Source organism: Poecilia latipinna, unplaced genomic scaffold (assembly GCF_001443285.1).
Source record: "Poecilia latipinna isolate Pla-1442-1.1 unplaced genomic scaffold, P_latipinna-1.0 Scaffold529, whole genome shotgun sequence".
Lineage (NCBI taxonomy): Eukaryota > Metazoa > Chordata > Actinopteri > Cyprinodontiformes > Poeciliidae > Poecilia > Poecilia latipinna.
In genome coordinates, this window is record NW_015113145.1 from 398,377 (window position 1) to 417,197 (window position 18,821).

At 37.7% G+C, this 18,821-nt stretch overlaps 1 protein-coding gene across 6 annotated transcripts; it reads right to left on the reverse strand.

Moving 5' to 3' along the window:
• Positions 1-43: 43 nt before the first annotated feature.
• pou1f1 (POU class 1 homeobox 1) lies at positions 44-17,679 on the reverse strand. Of its 6 annotated transcripts, none has more exons than XM_015040823.1 (8): positions 17,577-17,679; positions 10,246-11,210; positions 8,495-8,656; positions 7,752-7,850; positions 1,823-2,083; positions 1,501-1,665; positions 525-585; positions 44-427 (listed from the first exon to the last, which is right to left on the reverse strand). In XM_015040823.1, exons 2-8 carry the CDS (start codon positions 10,379-10,381, stop codon positions 187-189), a joined length of 1,125 nt encoding a protein of 374 aa, XP_014896309.1. In that variant the 5' UTR covers positions 10,382-11,210; positions 17,577-17,679; the 3' UTR covers positions 44-186. The 6 variants fall into 6 exon arrangements, with proteins under 6 accessions (XP_014896309.1, XP_014896311.1, XP_014896310.1 ...); XM_015040825.1 differs by lacking the exon at positions 17,577-17,679 and having other exon boundaries at positions 10,246-10,687; positions 11,106-11,546; XM_015040824.1 differs by lacking the exon at positions 17,577-17,679 and having other exon boundaries at positions 10,246-10,713; positions 11,106-11,546.
• Positions 17,680-18,821: the final 1,142 nt, after the last annotated feature.

Below are 18,821 nucleotides of genomic sequence, written 5' to 3' on the forward strand. Positions count from 1 at the left end.
ATTTTGATACATTAATAATTAATACAAGAAACACAGGGGATTCTTTTTTTTTTTTTTTTTACAAACGTTTTTCGTTTCACCATTGCTGCATGTTACTGAATTTATTACTCTTGGATCTGCCTGAAAAGTTGTGGTCATGAAAGAGCCTCCGTCGCATTAGCTCAGAAGCCACTTTAGCGCTTCAGTTTAAGTCAGTGGTCTTTGGGTTTTACTTATTTGTGTGAGACAGTTTGGACTGATTTTGGTCAAACAGGAGCTCAGGCTCAGGCTCGTTTTGACACGTTTCTCTCTTTGGCGTCTGTTGCAAAACCAGACTCTGACCACCTCCTTCTCCAGATGGAGCCCTTTGGCTATCCGGGCTATTTCCTGAGAGGATGGCTTAGTTTTCTCCACAAAGCTTCGCTCCAGGGCCTCCTTAGCTCCCAGGCTGCAGAATCAAACAGGGAACAAAAAGCAGAAAGCAAAAATCCTTAAACACTGAGTGAACTGGATGGTTTTACACTTTTCATCCTCACAAAGTATACCTGATGGTTGTTCTCCTTTTCCTCTTTCGCTCATTCATTCCAGTTTTATCGTTGTACAACGCTACAAGGAAGTCAGAGTGTTTTGTCATTGAAGCTTAGGAGGGATTGAAAAAAAAAAACATTCAAATGCTACAAAATTCAAGCACAGCTTTGTTCACATAAATTTCCTAATTAATTTTGTCGCTTCTCATTTTGACTGAGTTAGTCTTAATTAATTAAACATCAATTGACTTAGCTCTCTCAAATAGCAGCAGATATTCTCTTTTTTTAAATTCTGCAAAGTAAATAATTGACTTGTGAAATCAACCAACAGCAGAAATGTTGCATTTACGTCTGTAATTACATTAACCCAAAGATAAAATTTTGAAGATATATGTAAGATTTCTTTTATGCTTCACTTTTTCAAACCTGATTTATCTATTAACATATTTAGACACTTACATACTGTTTCAGAACACACTGTTTTGGTTTATCTCTTAGCATTTACATTCAAATGATACTCTGAGATTTTAACAAGAAAAATCTTTAAAAATCCTAATAATGTTCTTGCCATAGAAAGTTTTCAGCACAATGTTTTAAATTGTTTTGCTGCTTCTCATATTAAGCATATTTGCCACAACATGACAACATAAACAAAGGTTTGAGGGGTGTGAAGACTTTTGCCAGGTACTGTGTATATACATTTTTTAGACATCATACTTTTGAGATGTTGCATAATCCCGTTTCTCAGATGAAAACTAAGCTTCTATTTCAGATGCTGTCTTCTCGTTCATCTTCAGAAAAAAAAAAAGTCATAGTACACTGGTAAAAATGGAACAAGAACGTACATTTTTAGCACCCCATCCTAGTAATACCACTTATATAAAATACTATGGCAACAAATCAAAGGTGCAGGTTTAATGTTACTGGATAAAGATGACACCTACTGTAAATAAACACTGCATGGGGGATGATGGAGTGGATTCGTGTGACTCACCACCAGCCAGCTCAGCCTCGTCGAGCCATTTTGCCAGAATGGCCTTGAGTTTGCAGGCGTTCTTAAAGCTCAGCTGCAAATTTTCAAAGCGGCAGATCGTGGTCTGGCTGAACTCTGAGCCGTGTACTGCGGCAAGAGCCTCGCCTACATTAGTCTGAGTGTAGCCTGGGGTCAAAATAAAATAGAAATAGCAATGCCTCACAGAATGCAGCCAGCAGTGGGGAAGCAAGATGATTGCCGGAAAAAAAAAAAAATACAGAGCAGAACAAAACAAAGCAAAATTTAGATGAAGACATAGCAGGTTGCTGTAGGATGTACTCACCCAGTTTGATCCGGCGTATTTTGAAGTCATTAGCAAACATTTCCAGTTCTCGTATCTGCAGGGAGTCCATAGGGGGGGCTTCTTCCTGCTCCCGCATCCCTTTCCGATGTGCGTCACCTTTCACTTCTCCGCCGGGGCCCCCGGAGACCTCGTCGGCTGAAAGGAGTGTCGACGGCAGCGAGGAAAAACCGTGGCTCAGAGCACAAGAGCTGCTACTGAGTCCGTGGTCTGGAAACTTATATATGCAAGGAGTCAGAGAGCCTGCAGAGAGGAAAGTATGACAGAAAGATGATGTAGTGAAGGTGTGACACTTAGAGACGCCCAAAGACTGGCAGAAAGCTTCTGAAAGTTAAGCCACAAGCCACCTCTGAGTTCTTGTTCATTCTTTTTTGCAAAAATATCTGATTCTCAGTCTGTTTAAAAAAATTTCTTTGAACAGCAGGTCTGAACTTTAACTAGGCCATTCTAAAACATGAGTAATCTACGGACTTTGTGATTAATCTGCAATGCCTTGTATTTATTTATCTACTTCGTTTTATCGACTCTGGCAAACTTTCCCGTCTCTGCTGAACACACACATACACTAAGAATGATACTGCCACCGCTCTGTTTCACCATAAGGACAGTGTTGTTAGGCTGGTTTTCAATGATTCCCTCCCCCCATCCCCCTGTACACAGAATTTTGTATGCAGGCCTACAGGTCCCAGTTTTATTTGGTGTGTTCCTTGATCTCCATGATGCTGGTTTTACACTATTGTTCTGAAGTCTGCACAGTACAGCGGGTTTCTTTTATCAGTGTCTCTAAAAAATTCTTAGTCCTCCAAATGTTTGTGGATCTTTTAAAGTCTTTTATTGGAAGCCAGGACTTGAGTTTCTTTTTGCAAAACCTCTGAGAAGAACGACTGCAGTTTTATGAGCTTGATTGAATGTGTTTCTTAGATAAACACCTCATAATGACAATTTCCACCCTTTAGTGAATAGAAGGTTTAAACCTAATCAGTGCCTCCCTCTTCATCTTCTTTTCGTGAAACAGCATGTAGACTTAAGCTATCATTATTGCATCTACAGACAGGCACACACACACAATCAGTGCCCACCGCTGCGCTTGTGGAGATATTTGTTGTGCGAAATTGGTTCTCTTTTTGAAGCTGCACACTTGGGTGACAGCTGAGCCAGTTCAATTTACTGATAAAAACAGAGTGCGGAGTCTGAACAAGGTAGTCTGTGACATGAGTGCTAAATTAATCTCAATTTTTAAGGGACTTGCTGAATAGCTATTCTTTTCCCTGTCACTTAGCACAATATGCTGAAGTTTACCGGTAATTTAACAAAACTCACCTTTGGCTTCAGGATTACCGCGCACAGATGAGTTCCCTGCTTGCACTTATCTTTTAAAACTCTGCATTCTGATGAAATGCAAAAAATAAAATCCACTGCTTCTATTCAACATTTTTTACCATAGCTTTTGGAATGAAGTACTTAAGAGTGCAGGCGATGGCTCTTGCTGGTAATTATGCATGACAGATTAATGACAGACGTCTTCCAGAGAGTCATGCAGGGAGGAATCAGATGCCATGATTTGTTTTTGAGCTTCAGAGAGAAACACGATGGCCAATTGTCTATGAAATGCATAATTCTAATTGCATGAGGACAATTATAAAACCACTGAGTGATCAAACTAATATTCTTACTGGAACAATTGCATAACTTTTATTCGTGTCAGGACCATTTGAACGTTATAACACCCACAGTGAGCCATGCAAAATGAAAATGTCATCCTTTCCTTGTTAGTTGGCTCATGGCGCCAAGTCAGTTTTTCTACCATTTTTTTCATATAAATAGCCAAATTTTATTGTAGTTCTGTTCCCCTTTTTTCATGTTGGCTTGATAATATAATAAATATCTTTACTGATATTTAGAAATGAAAAGTGTGAGTATTTGTGAATGTTCTGCATGCGATGTGTGGTTAATTGTCTGTTAGCAACTAGAAAGAAATCTCACACTCTTTGTGACCATCAGCACGGTCTTGTAACAATTACTCCTATCATCCTAGCAAAGACTTGGCTTTTGGAAATATATGTGTACCATACATTTTCAGCAGGTTTGAGTTTGGAGTCGTCCAAATTGGATGTTTTGTTGGAACCCAACTGTGTTCAAGTTCAAACTGCCCAGCTCCTGCTTTCAGGTCAAAACTGTCGAGGTAGCTTGGTAAACTTGCACTCAGTTGGGTGTTCCTTATTATGAGTGGAGGACAATCTTAGATTGCAAAGGATTGGAAAATGTATTCGAGCTGGAAAGGCAGAGTCAGATAGTCTATGAAGCACATCGGCGCTGTTCTTTGCTATCGCTCAGGTGCATGCCACGACAGGAAAGTTTTGATCATGATTTTACCATAATGTATATATATTATAAAACAATCCTGATATAATTTAATCAAAAATTAATGGCGATTGTTTCATATCCAGTTAACCCTATAAAAACAAAAATTAGAGTTTCAATGCAAAGTTGAAAACGGATCCGACTGATTTTGATAAATGTCTGGCTGGCACTGCAGACACACCTCATAAAAACCAGTCACCCACCAAGTCTTTATCAATTCTTTCCGTTCAGACACAGGAGCCTAACCCTGCAGCTACTCAGGGAGAGACAGGATATTGCCTGGACAGCAAGCTGCCATCACACTACAATGCCTGCCTGCAAAATTATTGTTAAAAAGTGTTATCTAATGTATGCAATAGATAATCTATTCATAAAGGTGTGCTTCTGTACCGTGACAAACGTGTTTATATCACTGACATTTTCAAAAATGTACTGTTTGTGCTGTTATTCACACAATTTATGATGTTACATGCAGCCTGAATATTAGACAGCTTTGAGAAATCGACATTAATCCTAATCAATGTCATTATGACCTGGTAACTTCAACACTCGTGGCTGGATGGTTTCTGAGGCAGATAGGTTTTCTATTTCCCACTCATCTGATTAGCACCACTCAGTTGTGCCAACTACTTATTAAATTATTTACTAGTTCCCTCTGAGGCCAATTAGTTACAATTCATTTTATTCTGAGGTATCAAAATAAAGGGAGAAGGAAATCTGACATTTTTATTCGTATAAATTTTAAAGACAATATATCGTTTTTTTTTCCTACCACTCCCCATTTGTCCCCTATTCATATCTGCAATACAACATTTCAAAGAAAATATTTAAAAGTTTTGTGCTTTTCTTTCTTCGGAGAAACTTTTCTTGTTCACCCCAGAGAATAAAAAAAAAATATTTTTCTAGTTAACACACCTTAAGGTATTTTTTCCACCCCCCACCCTGAGCTGGTAAGAGAAAGTGGACCTTTCCTGGGCTCTACCTAATGCATCCACTGATGTTCCCTGGGGAAACAGCCATGCTACAGCGAGCACGGCGGTTGTTTGTGTGCTATGCAGACGTATCGGGCAGCAGTCACTCCCCACCGCCCTCCCACCATTACACAAGTGGACTCACTGGCTGTATGAAGGCTTCTTGATAGCCTTTTTGCCCGAGTTTTGCTCTTTCCTTAAGTAAAGCCAAAAGGCATAAAAAAATTGAAAAGTGCACAAAATAGGCATTGCAACAGCTACACTTGAATGCATATTCACAGCAGTTCTTTTTTTAATAAGGCTTGGTTTTGTTATAGCCACTGCCTTATCTAACAGTACCTACTTGTTGTCCTTCTAAAAACTGGTTTTACTCTACGTCAGGTTTAACTTTCATTCTTTCTTTAGCTCTGTTTTGCCAATCAGCCACAGCAGAAGATGAAATAAGGCCTTTGACTTGACAGGATGGCGCACTGTAGGGATAGCTGTAGAAAGTTTTCATATATACTTCCAACCAGAGAAAACTTTTTGATTAATGTATATTCTTTCAAATGCATATCTGCGAGGTGTATGAATAATTTAAGGCTGAAGTTTAGCTCTTAAGTCAGAATTGCTGCATAGATCCATGTGCGTGTTCACTGAAAAGTGCATAATATACATTGCAATTCTACCCTGCAAATAAAAGGGAAAATATCTAAACTGGGTGCACCGTGGTGAACATTTTTTTTTCCTGAGCTATAAAGGCTTAAAGATTGGAATAAGGGAGCAGAAGCTCCTTTCTGAAATCCAAAATTTTAATATAAAATACCTGAAATGACAAAAACAGCTAAAATCTTTTCTCCAGAAAGAGTTTGGAAATGATTTGCTCTCAATGTCATGCCAGTTGGTCTGCTGCTCTGAGTTCCCAACTAAACTTTTATTGACATGAGCAAAATCTGAAATAGTCAAAATTGTTTTCCATTATGCTTGCATTTAACATCCAGTCAGTATTATTCTTTGCCAACTGATTTAATTACTACTAATGAAACAATTTAAACCCATACATGTCTTGGTAATTCACTTTAATGAATTACTGTAATTAAAAAAGTGTCCTAAGTCTAATGTAAAATTTAATATTAATATTTTTTTTTCAAGATTTTATATTACAACATTTTCCAATTGATTGTTTTTCCCTGTACTATTGAGTCAATTTAGAGCTATCAAAATAAAAACGCTGTCACCCCTGATCAAAATAAAGTAACACTGAACCTGCTGTCATTGCTTTTGACATACCTTACATTTTTATTACATCACTGTCTTATCTCTTTACTAATGCCTGGCCATCTTGGACTGAAAACCCAATGTTCTACATACTGCTGCTCCTGAAAGCAGAAACACACAGCATGCCTGAATCTTCATCAGCGCAGCTAAACAACAGCAAAAGAAGCAAAAATGACCCTGCTTAGTATTCTATGATAACTCGTGCTACACATGCTGAAATCTTTCTATTGTTAATGAAAAAAAAAAACAACATTTGCATATCTTAGGCACAAAAAGGTCTTGTTTTTTTATCTAACATTTTTCACAAGTTACAATACCAACTCTATATCCTCTTTTGAGCCATAAATCTCTTTGAGCAAATTGAATAAGCCTCATTTTGGTGATTCATGAGAGGCGACTATCCACACCAAGATCCCACTTTAACGCTTCATTCACATCTCATTACATTCCGTACTGATATTTCTTTATGATGTGGCCTGTCAGTCCACCTAATGGTAACACTTATTTCTCCTCATGTGAATCAATATCTTTTTGTGCTGGCATGTATTAATCCAGATACCTTCATTTTGTTCCTTTCTTTAAAGCTGACAACAAAATCTGCACACAGGCCTATCTTTAGTGGCCTGATTTCACCATTTATTCACTGGCCAGAAGAAAATCTAAGATCATTGAAGTGACGAATTAGTCTTCCTTCCTCCCAGTGGTGCGGAAGGTGTGCCTCTTTAATTTCATCTTAATGTCCTTTAAGCACAGTCTTTGACAGCATAAATGGATCAATACTGTCAAATTGCTCCAGACAGACAGTGGATCTTGCTGAGATAGACCTCAAATAATTAAAGCCATTAGCTTTGGAAGTAATGTCAGATGCAACAGAAAACATTGTCAATGAATGTAAATTATTTTCAGGGGACAGGCTTCTTTGAGTATGAAACTATTGTTTAACAAATTATGAAAAGTTGTATATAAATTTATATCAAAACCACTGATCAAATTCTTCAGAAACTGAATGAAACAAACATTGTTTCTGGGAATAGAAAGAGTTAAAACCTGCATTGAAACTTTTGCTCCTGCTAACGGCTAAATACCTCAGCTCCTGAGAGGATTAAAAGGAATTAGCAAGACATTTGTCAGTTTTGGTCAGCTGCAGCACCAGATTGCTCAAAAGAAAGGTAATAAAGTCCTCATTTAATTTTATCTGACAGCAAACTTGAAACTAATCACAAAGTAAACACATTTCCTGCCTAATTTAATGGAGTTAGCCTGCAAGCGAGGGAATGAGTGAATGTTCGAGTGAGTGTGCAGAGTGTGGGTCTGTTCTTTACCTTGTAATGGATTTGCAGCACTCACCATGTTGGGGTGAGGGACGCCACAGGTCTGCAGGATACGAGTCTGAGATATACTGGCAGAAAGCATCTCCTGGGCTGCAAGGAAAAGAAGCACGCAGCATCTAATTAGAGCTGATAAAACACAGTTGTGGATGAATTCAATGTAATTTGGGTTAATCAAAATCTGTTTCAACATTGCAATATACGACAAATGTTTAGCAAGTTATTGTTTTCCAAGTTGATGTACAAGGGAAGGAAATGAAATCTTAGGATTTGAGTATGAAATTGGGGTACAAACTGGCAAAGGGGTGAATTGACCTGTTGCCCTTGGTGACTTGTCAGGCCTTTCATTGTTAAAAACTTTAATTATTGTTGGGGTGCCACTAATTGAACCACTAATATGCTTTTTTTTTCTGCACTGAACAAATGCAGTCAAATTAAACATTTTCTTGTTAGTCAAGACTAAGGCTTCTCCAGGGTGTCATCATGGTATTATTTTCTGAGTTACTTTCTAATGTCATACAATTTGTTGCTTCTGACAAAAACACTTATTTGAGTTAGCTGTCTACCGGATCGGTACACAGCATTCTTTACAGTATGACTACTCTAACTGAGTAGTTATACTGCATATTGGCCATTTTTGCATTTGGATAAAACTGGTGTAAAATAACAGCGTACATTTTTCCCTGTTTTTGCTGATTTACTAACTAATTTGAAACTCTTTGACCTCATTTGCTCACCTGTCATCATGCCATAGGTTGCTTGCTGGTTGCTGTAGTGGCAGGGGGTGACTGGGTAATGCAAACTTGGAGGAGCGTTACTGAGGGCGTTCCCAAGAGAGGAAGTGGACAGGTGCATGTGGGACCTCTTGGAGGTCTGACCCAGGGACAATCCTGACGATACTGATGCAGAAAGCCAAGAAAAAAACAAAACCTGTTTTTATTTCCCATGCAGAAAACACTGGTTCTAAATATAGAAGCATTCAGCTCATTCACTAAATGTCGCCATGTCACTGATGTCTGATAATTTACAACACACAAAGAAATGTTAGATTTTGATAGACAATTAGAAAAACATCACATGATGTTGAATAAGACTGAATACTGTATCAAACAGTGACTTCATTAAAACTGATATTTTTCATGTTTTTTCTGGATTCAAGTTAAAGCCATTTTCAGTCAAAGGGTTATTAGTCGTATATAATTATAACATCTGTCCTAACTGTCTGGTAAGAGAAGGAAGTTGTTTTAATAAGTTGTCCAGTTTACACTCCACCAGAAATAATAGGCATTGCAAGGATTTGTGAGCTGTTTTACTGATTTGTTACTCATTGCCTATACTGCTGTGGGATGATGCTGGGAGGAATACAGATCGGGTGACAAAACAAGACACATGCTTTGATGATGGCTTTTATCAAAAGCTCCGATTTGCATGTCGCTGTAAATGATCTTGCTAACCGCATAATTATTCATGGTTCATCTTCAGGCAATTTTTTTTTTTTTTTTAGCTCACTCCAGGCACTAATGAATGCTCACTGCCATTGTTAAGATCAACACAAAGTACTAATGGCAATGTGTTTCGGTGAAAACAAAGATAAATAAGGTGCCATCTTATGGCTTTCTGACTGGTCTTACTTGTGAAACATATGTGTTTAATTTCACATGTTCCCTTTTTGCATCTGTTACATGAACATGTTCTGTATGATCCCATCCCATCTCTTGTGAGTCTTTGCATTTAGAAGGAACTTCAATCACAATTAAAATGTTTGTCCACAATGTTGCGTCATGAGGAAGAGTGCGGGGAGATTGAAACAATTATCCCCAGATTGCTGTGCCAAAGTAACATATCAGATAAATTTTTTTATGATTAAATTCAGATTTAAAAAAAAATGCATCAAAGTTTCATTTAATTTACTGGAAGAAATATGTTTTGATTAGACTTTAACATGTATGTGTGTCTTAAACTGCCAATACATAATTTAAGAATTAAATCAAGTAATATTGATGAATAAATTCAATAAACTTTTATTACGATAAAGAATTTTATCTGTTATTATTTCTTAATAGGCTTTAAAGGACAAAGTGGCATGTAACCTCAGGTCTATAGGAATTGTCTTTACCCCAACATGTACCAGTGATAACAGTTATGATTAGTTAGATATGCCTGACGGGATGTCGATGCTCAGGAAATCAAAAGTTTATATCTTTCCTGGAAGAGAAGGATTAGAGTGATTGTTCTTGGCCTTCATCGCTACAGCTGGGATTTAGCATCTCAACAACACAATGTGGATTAAGGTTCATGTTAATTACGCTTTCAAAAGCTTTGCTGCGAAGCGTTTTTGTAAGCTTTTGTGGTCTAAAAAAATTAAAGGAGCTTAAAAGACAAAGACATCAATTGAGCTAAAAGAATTTAGAAATAACCCTTAACAATAGAAGTATCATCTCAAAGTCAGCGCATAACAAGTAGGAAGAACATTGCGGACTTGATTTACCTGCAGAAACCATACCATGAGCATGGGACGTGGCCGGTAAACAGTCACCGGTGCTGCCATGGTGCATGAGGATTGGTAAGGGTGAATCGCCTGCCAGCGGGGTGAAGGAATCAGCACCAAATCCCTGACATGCCATGTTTCTTTGGCTTTCTTTAGCAGTCTTAGTGTTAACTGATGTCTGTCTCTTAAAAAGCTTTCTTTTCTTAAACGCACAATAACTCACTTTATTTGGTCTTGTCTTCCATTGACGTTTTCTTCTCTAAATTGCATTCCTAAAATCTATCATCTTGCCTTCTTTCTTGAGATTCCGTCTCGTCTTCTTTGGCCTCTCTTGTTCTGCTGTCTTTTCCTGGCTGCGTTAGTTGTCTTACACCTCGAGTATCGTCTTCTTTTCTTGTCCTTTTTTCTCTGGCTCAGTCAAGCATGTGTCTCCCTTGAGGCACTTGTGGGGAATATGAGGGTAGAAAACTGCGAGAGGTTACTTTTTTTTTCCTTTCAGCAACTCCACCAAAACTCTTTAAAGTTTTAAGCAGAACCCTACCCTCAAACGAGGTGAATACCAAAATGGTTCCTGTTCGATTTAAAATCACTATTACACCTGCTGAAATGTGAGTCTCCTCTAATGAGAGCTAAACAATGCAGCCCTGCTGGTCTGTTATAACCTTCGTCGATCAATGGAAGTCAGCATCTGTCATGCCCTCAGCATTTTTCTGCCCTACTCTACTGCAGGTATTTATATCCCACCTACATCTAACCAACCCCTCTCACAACCTATGAGATTCCCCGTTTCCTGTCTAGCTGCTCTCCCCCCACCTTTCAATTCTATGTCAGTGCTGTAATTGCTTGTTGTTTGTACTTACCTGTGTTCTTCTCATCCCGTTTCCAAATCCAGGATTAGGGTACAGAGCTGCCGAGAAACCTGATCTCCTCTTCCCCTCTGCCTCTTTACCTCCTTCTCTTTCTGTCTCCATGATTACAAGATTGTGAAGAAACAATAGCAAAGTAAAGCAAAAAATTCTATAGTTTCTTAATGTTTATTTGGAAATACAAATTAGCAAATGTCATTGGTTGAAATTTCTACTTCCCGTAGTAGAGTTCGAGATGAATTCAGTTCCCTGAGCATCATTTACAACTTGTTTTGTTTGTGAGGTAATAATCTTCATAAACCAGTAAAGGAAGAGCATGACCACTTAAAGATTGTTCAGAATGAAAGAACTGAACTCTTAGTTCTTAAAAAAAAAAGGTACCAGACTTTTTTTGTATGGCCTCATAAGAGTTTTCATACACTGAACATTTACATATATATATATATATATATATATATATATATATATATATATATATATATATATTTTTTTTGTCACAAACATCAATGTAATTTATTTATTATGTGCACAGAAAGAAGGAAAGTGCAGCATTTTCTCTGCTGCTTTGCGAAACGACTCAATTCTGTCAGATCAGATGAAAAGCAACATCCTGTGTTCATCTCCATCAATTTCTAATGAACTTTGACCCGCTTCCTTGTCATGACGTTGCCACCGCCATTTTTATGAAGATGATGGAAAGTGCTTTGCCATACACATAGCACTTCTGCATAAAATTGTTTGAACGCCTACTTTCACATTCGGCGTCATCACAACAGATGTGTTGCATGTTAATTGCTACTGGGAAGTAACAACAATTTTCTCCATAATTTTCTTAAACTTCTGAGAACCTCACAGAACAGCTGGATTTATTATGAAATTATATTACAGAAAGGCAGACCTTCTTTTACTAATTATGTCATTTCTGAAGGCAATTCATAACAATCAAGTTAATTTAGGGGTATCTGAATAAGGGGGTTGGGACCAAAGCACACCTCTAGTTTCAGATTTTTACTTTATATAATTTTTTAATACAATGACTTACCTTAGCACCACTTCACATATATGCTATATTAAATTGTACACAAAAGTTTGTCCCCTAAATGTGACAAAATGTTGAAAGTTTTGCTGTAGCATCTTGACGTTTTGACTTGCTTAAAGCAGTGGGATTAACGTCTCTATCCATTAGGTGTACTTTAACTCTTCCAACCCCGTTCCGTTAAATTTCATCAATGGGAACATCAAAGTAGGTGCTTAGCACTCAGGTATATTGTAGAGTTTATGATTGAATTCATAACGCAATTACAAAATGAGAGTTAACGTAAATGATGAAGGTCAAGTTTGGACTTTCAAAACCAGCTTGTAGGGCTGATTGAACCTAATAACCCCATTTGATTGCACAAAATACTAAGAAATCTTCTGTCCACTCTGCAAAGCTGCAGTTCTGCTCTGCTCTCATGTTAGCACATATGAAGCCATGTTTTCTAAATCATCTAAATATTTTAGAAGATATTTTCAAGAAGCGAAATATGTGCTGCAAAACTGTGGAAGCAAGCATTACACCTGGGTGAAAGATTCATGCGTGGCTTCCGTCTGGGGATAATGATCTCAAACACATGTCAAAATTCCTAATGATTTATCTCTATGAGTGCAGGCAAGGTGTCTTTCATATCCCTTTCCGTTTGTGAGATTAATACAGAGTAAGATCTGTGGATAAGCCTTGAAAAAGCACCTGATCCAAATGCAGAAGGATTTGAAAGTTAAAGTCAAGGATAACCTGTTCTTGAAATACGGGTGGCAATTCCTTTATTATTATTAAAGACGTGTTACGAAGAAACTACAATCCAAGTATTCAAATGTCTTGATTGCTACTTTTGAAACGGTGGAAGCTAAAGTTAATCGCCAGTTTAGCTTGAAACACGTTTGTTCAACTTTTGAACAACTTTGACAAACACGTTCCTTGAACCACACACCTTGACATGTCTTGCTGGAGGCTTTGGGACATTAATTGCCTCTGTTTTTGTTTCAGGTTGATGCAGACTGACCTGGAGTTCTGACCTCAAAGAGTCCAAACCAAAACAGAGCTACTGTTCAAGAAGATAGGTCACAATTACCATTGTTTCAGAGCGGTGTCCGAGTTGTGCTCTGGATGCAGAGAGCTCCGGGTAAAGACAATGGGTCTCACCAGTGTGAATAGAGGTTAATCTGAAGAGTGTGACCACCATGCGCACTCTGTTGTGTCTGTATTTGTGTTTATCCTTAGCTCTGCTTCATTATTGTGGGTGTAGGTGGGCACCAGGTGGAAAATAGCTAGTGGGTGGCAGGCACGATTCAGCTTGCTTAGGCGCATGCAAATTTAGAGAGAATGCACTAACAATGTTCTTCCTTGGAGTAGGAACTGACACAAATTATCTTGAATGAGTTTACTCATCCTTTTAATCCCCCCAAAATAAGCAAATTTAGTGATGGGAGAAACGCTTAACTTGTGTTGTTTCAAATGGCCATTTATAAGACATAAATGGAACCCAAAAATATATGGAAATAGTCATTTTTGCCACTGATTTTTTTTTTTTTAATTAAACTCCAATATTTTCAGAATTTAACTAAACAAAACAAACAAAAAACTAAGCACTATCATCTTTGAATAAATCAAAGCTGAATCTAAAGTGTTACAAAAACAACTGACTGTAATGGTGATACAAAAAATATCTCACCAATACCAGAATCATCCTTAAAATAATTTTTCTGTGTCTTCTTTGTCTAAGCCAAGAACTCCCACTCAGGCTGTAGACCAAGGTCCCAGCTGGTGAATGCATGACTACTTGTACACTGTGAGAGAAAACCATCATTGTTTTAAACAAGTTTTATGCAGAAGTTATATTGTAATTCTTATATGAGTTTTCACAGAAGAAAATGACCACTTTGTCTGTAATAAGAACATTTTGGATGGCAGACAAATATGAGCACCAAGAGATTGGTGACGGAAATCTCACAATTTTCTGCTTCATCAGTCCTGACAGCTCACCTATCAGTCAGAAGCTCCAAACTGTGACTTTTTTTTTTCTTTTTTGATCCATAAATGAACTATATTGAGCTCCTGCCAGGTGGTGCGGACAACAGCACTCTTCATTGTAGAAGCTGTTACAGAATGAAGATTCATACTTTGCTCTTTTTAGCATCAATGAGATGTTTAAAATTAAGTCAGGGGAAACACCTTATTTTAAAGGGGACATTGATTTCTCCTGAACAATCTGAAACTTGAGGGTAAGAGAGATCCAGTTTTCAGCAAATAGCAGGAAGGCTGTGACAAAAGTTCTCTGTGTCAACAATTTGGAACTTTGTTATGTAGCACGCTTAATTCAGAAAGGTTAGCTGGGTTTTGTAAATCTAATTAAGATAAGAGTAGGATTCCATTTGTGCAATGCAAGGCACTCTAACTCAAGGAAAACTCAGGATAAGCCAAAAGTTGGTATTAGCAGGTTAAATGTGTTTGGAAATTGGAAATTAGGTAAAGTTGAAAGTGAACTGTTTAGTAAACTGGTTGTGTGAACATGACTGACTTGTCATCTCACTTTGTGGATAAATAGTAATTTTATATTCAGTAAGATTTATAAAGGGCTTGCTTTATATCAGCTCAAACGTATTAAACTGATCGTTTCATTTTAGTAGTAGATATGTCCAAGTTGGATTATGGAATATAATTGTTTTAAAGGGCATGATCAAAATATTTTAGAAAAAAAAAATTTTCAAAGATTGCATACACGTAATGTTTTTTTTTTGTTTTTTTATCTTAAAAGATAAAAAATCCTTGCAAAATGCTGTGAACGCTGTAAAAGTCTCAAATGTGTGCACACTGCTAGGAAGTATTTTCCTTCAGCCCTTTCAGACAATATTCTGAGTATTCTGAGGTATGGTGAAAACCCAGGTAGTCAAAGAATAGGATTGCAAAAAAGGCAAAGCTTTCCCATGAGTACACAAGAATACACTTCTGCACAAACCAACACACACACACACACACACACACACACATGTGCATATACAGACCCTAAACCCAATTAGTGACGAGACAAAGAGTCAAAGGGGTTCTCTTAAAGCACCTGTCCTATATCACCCCCTTCTTCACTTACACACACAAACGCGCACACGCACACACACACACGCGCACTTTTGAGCATGCACTCACACACAAATATAATTTTTCAGCATTCACAAATTAACAACTTCTCTCTTATTTTACACAAATAAAAAATATGATCCATCCTGCATCAACTGAGGTGCACACAAACATTCAAAGTCACAAACAAGAAAGCACATATCCTTTCACTGCTCCCACTACTGCAGTGGGAACAGTGCTGGGTGACACATTCTCACAGGTATCACATCCATGCTTACAGTGTGCCAGGTGTGTTTGCCCGCGTCTATGTGAGCGACAATAACAGAGCTCCCTGCAAAATGTGATGGCACAGCCCAGCGGGGTTCATTCTGGTGTGCATGTGCGGGACACTGTGCTTGTGTGTGCCTTCTGCCTGCCGGGAGAAAACAACCTTAAACTCCTCCTGTTATCATAAACATATCATGGGGATGGTTTTAATTTACCTTTGTATGGCGCCGGCCTGAGAACAATGTCAGAAAAAGACCAGATGAATATGTTTATGGCCAGCCTCAGAACATGTTCAGCAGGCAATGCATGTATGGCAAAGAGGAAATTCACTGAATAAGAAATGCTTCTAACAATATACCTGAAAATAGGCATGTTGTGGTGTATTATTTCTATGATCAGCGATGCAATATAGAATATAAAATCAAATAGCTGTTCATTTAACAACAAAAAATGTAAGAAAAATAATCATTATGGGAATCATTGTGAAAATTGTAGTATTCATGGTTATTAGCATCTTAGAAAGAAAAAAAAAATCACTGTTAATCATCTGAACAGAGTTCATTCTTCAATGTTTGCTGTTTCCCCATTTATAGCTTACGGCAAGCCCAAAGGTCCAAATATGGTTTGGTCAATATTGCAGACTGACAGGAATTTGAGCCAGGATTGTCAATATCACATAGTTTATATAGCACTCATTGTTTCTCTGTCTGTAACAGTCTGGCTCTTCAAAAACTTTAAGCAATAATGAAGCAGCTTTTTGGGTGCTGATTGACAGAAAATTAGAGAGAGTGAAGCATCAGGTACATGTAGTAAAATAAAGGTCATTTCGGCATTGTGTGCATCACACATGACAACTGAGGCTGTTTGGCTTTTATGCATCAATATTTACGTGAATGCGACAAATTGTAGATTTTATGAATCATTGTGTTTATTGTAATTCAGTTTCTTTCTTATGTGCTTTGCTTTGTAAAGGATATGTGTTTTATTTTTATTTTTTTAAACACAAATATATTATCTTGGTGGTTTTTAGGTAGAAGGTTGCCACAACCTAAAGTCAAACATTTTCTGTTAACAACTCCACATTTCTAAAGAGAAAAAGAAAACAAACTTATTTACTGACACTTTTATAGTGTGAGATCGAGGGCATTTTCTTTATCATCATACAACATGAACTTTATTGATTGACTCTGCAACACTTTCTACGCTTTCCATTTTACCCAAGCAACCGGTGACTGCAGAGAGGCAAAGATGAAACTGAGATGCCTGTTTTTCCACTTTCTGCATCCGTTCATTATGCAGAAGGGAACACAGAGGTAAGTTTGTTGGATGCTAGAATACATCATGGCAGAGGTCAGCTCTCCTGATGAATATCAAGCAAACCTTCTGCAGCGCTCCTGCTGCCATCTGCCCGGAGCTGAGCCTGACTCACAAACGCTGCCTTGAACGTATCACAGAGGGCTAATTTCATCAACATATTCAAAAAAACCCCATTCGAACCACAAAGGTTAACCGTGCAAAGCGGGAAACTGGAGCGGGTTCTGGATGTGCTCTCCTTGGCTCCCGCAGATTACTATCACTCTTCATTAGGCAAATGTCAACTTCAGATATTTGCGAACTAAATGACAGTTTACCAGTTGTTATTTACAGATTCTGGCTCAACACTGAGGGACAGCACTGATTTGCTTCCAAGAACTTTCCACTATATTTTGATATTTTAGCAACTAAAACATTTGTTGTAGCCAGAATCCAATCTGATTTAGACCTGTCTTTAAAAAAAAGGTGGTGCAAAAGAGGACTTTTACACTTCTACAGATATTGGCAAACTAACCTGCAATCCTTAGATGAGAAAAACTGGAAAGCATTTTCAGTTGGAAAGAACTTTGTCTCATCTGTCTTTGTCTGATCTGCTGACAAGGTTAGAAACACTGCAATCAATTGGACAAAGCATTTACATTTACTTGCAAACAACTAGACTGGTGCAAGTATCTCTCTGCAAAACTGTATTGAAAAGCCTGAGCAATGAAGGCAGTCAAAAGCAACAAGCCACAAAAACAATGTCAAAAATGATAATAATGTTATAGACCTACTGTGAAACTCCATTTGAGGTCTCTGGTCATTGCATTTCCCTTGAACCTAACATCCAACCAGAGTCTCTGCCGCGAGCTCACTCAGTATTGCTTCTGAAAAACACACTAACGCTATTAGACTTGCTAAATATATTTATTACACAGCGTATTGCATGTTTAAAGAGACTTTTATTTTACAATCCATATACAGTTGTGGCGCTCGCAGAGTTTCGCCTACGGCCCTTTACATAGTCAACTCTACAGATGCTGTTCACTGCTCTTTGTGGCTCTGCTTTTTTTCTCTCCTATCTCTCTCTCTCTCTCTCTCTCTCTCTCTCTCTCTCTCTTTCTTTCTCCTCCTCTGCTTTCTTTGGTGGTGACAGTATGAAGGACAAATCAGCTTGAATAAGAAAATGCTGCAGAGACAAGAAAAAACTACTTGGAGAGATAACTTTGTTAAAAGCGCGGTGAGACGTCGAATCAAAGTATATTTCTCTGGTGGTTTCCAAAGAACATCTGCTGAACAAATGTATAACAGAATGTAGAATACTTAATACATATTACTGAATCTACCGTAAAAATCAGCTAATTCTAAATAAAATGAGTTATTTAGCGCTGTTGTGCTAGGTGTGTTTAGCATGTATAGGGATGAGACACATGAACTGAGTTGAAACGCTCTGGTGAATTAACACTTGACAGAGGTGAGGTGGGACTTCGAAGCAAATTAAATCAAATGTGAAATTTCACTTAACACCTAAAGTTCACCATCTTTTCTTGGGGGCTTGGTTGGGCTTTTTAACAGTCTGACAGATGATCAAACAGGGAGAGAAGAAAATACATAAAAGCAAATGAAAGGAACGAGACATGCACAATTACTATACATGAATAAGCACATGCACGCGATTATTTGCATGTAATTCAATCAGGTTGTTTAAAATTGTGACTTTTGCATTGCCACAGAAAAATTTGAAAAATAAAAGGGGGAAAAAAATCAAACAGGAAGTAACCAAGCAACAAGAAGACAGTATACTTTGCTCATCTGCTTCATAAGGCGACAAGTCCTGTGAGTTCCCGTTAGTTTTTTCCAGTTATTTAAAAAAAAAACACACGTCAACAATAAAAACTGATAGGAAAACACTGTTAATTAACGTTATTTATTTCATGTTGCTTTTACACATTAACCTGTGAGGTTAAGCATTCCTGTTAAGCATGTCATGAATCTCTCCTTGGAGATTTTAAAAAGCTTGAATGTTTTCCACATTTTTC

What these genes read in the sequence shown, in the direction of transcription:
- pou1f1 (XM_015040823.1), bottom strand. Translation starts at nt 10,381, where the DNA reads ATGGCATGTCAGGGATTTGGTGCTGATTCCTTCACCCCGCTGGCAGGC. An exon ending in TGCTGCAAATCCATTACAAG is followed by an intron (nt 2,084 to 7,751) that starts GTAAAGAACAGA and finishes TCCTCTCTGCAG; the next exon opens with GCTCTCTGACTCCTTGCATA. An exon ending in AATACGCCGGATCAAACTGG is followed by an intron (nt 1,666 to 1,822) that starts GTGAGTACATCC and finishes TTTTGACCCCAG; the next exon opens with GCTACACTCAGACTAATGTA.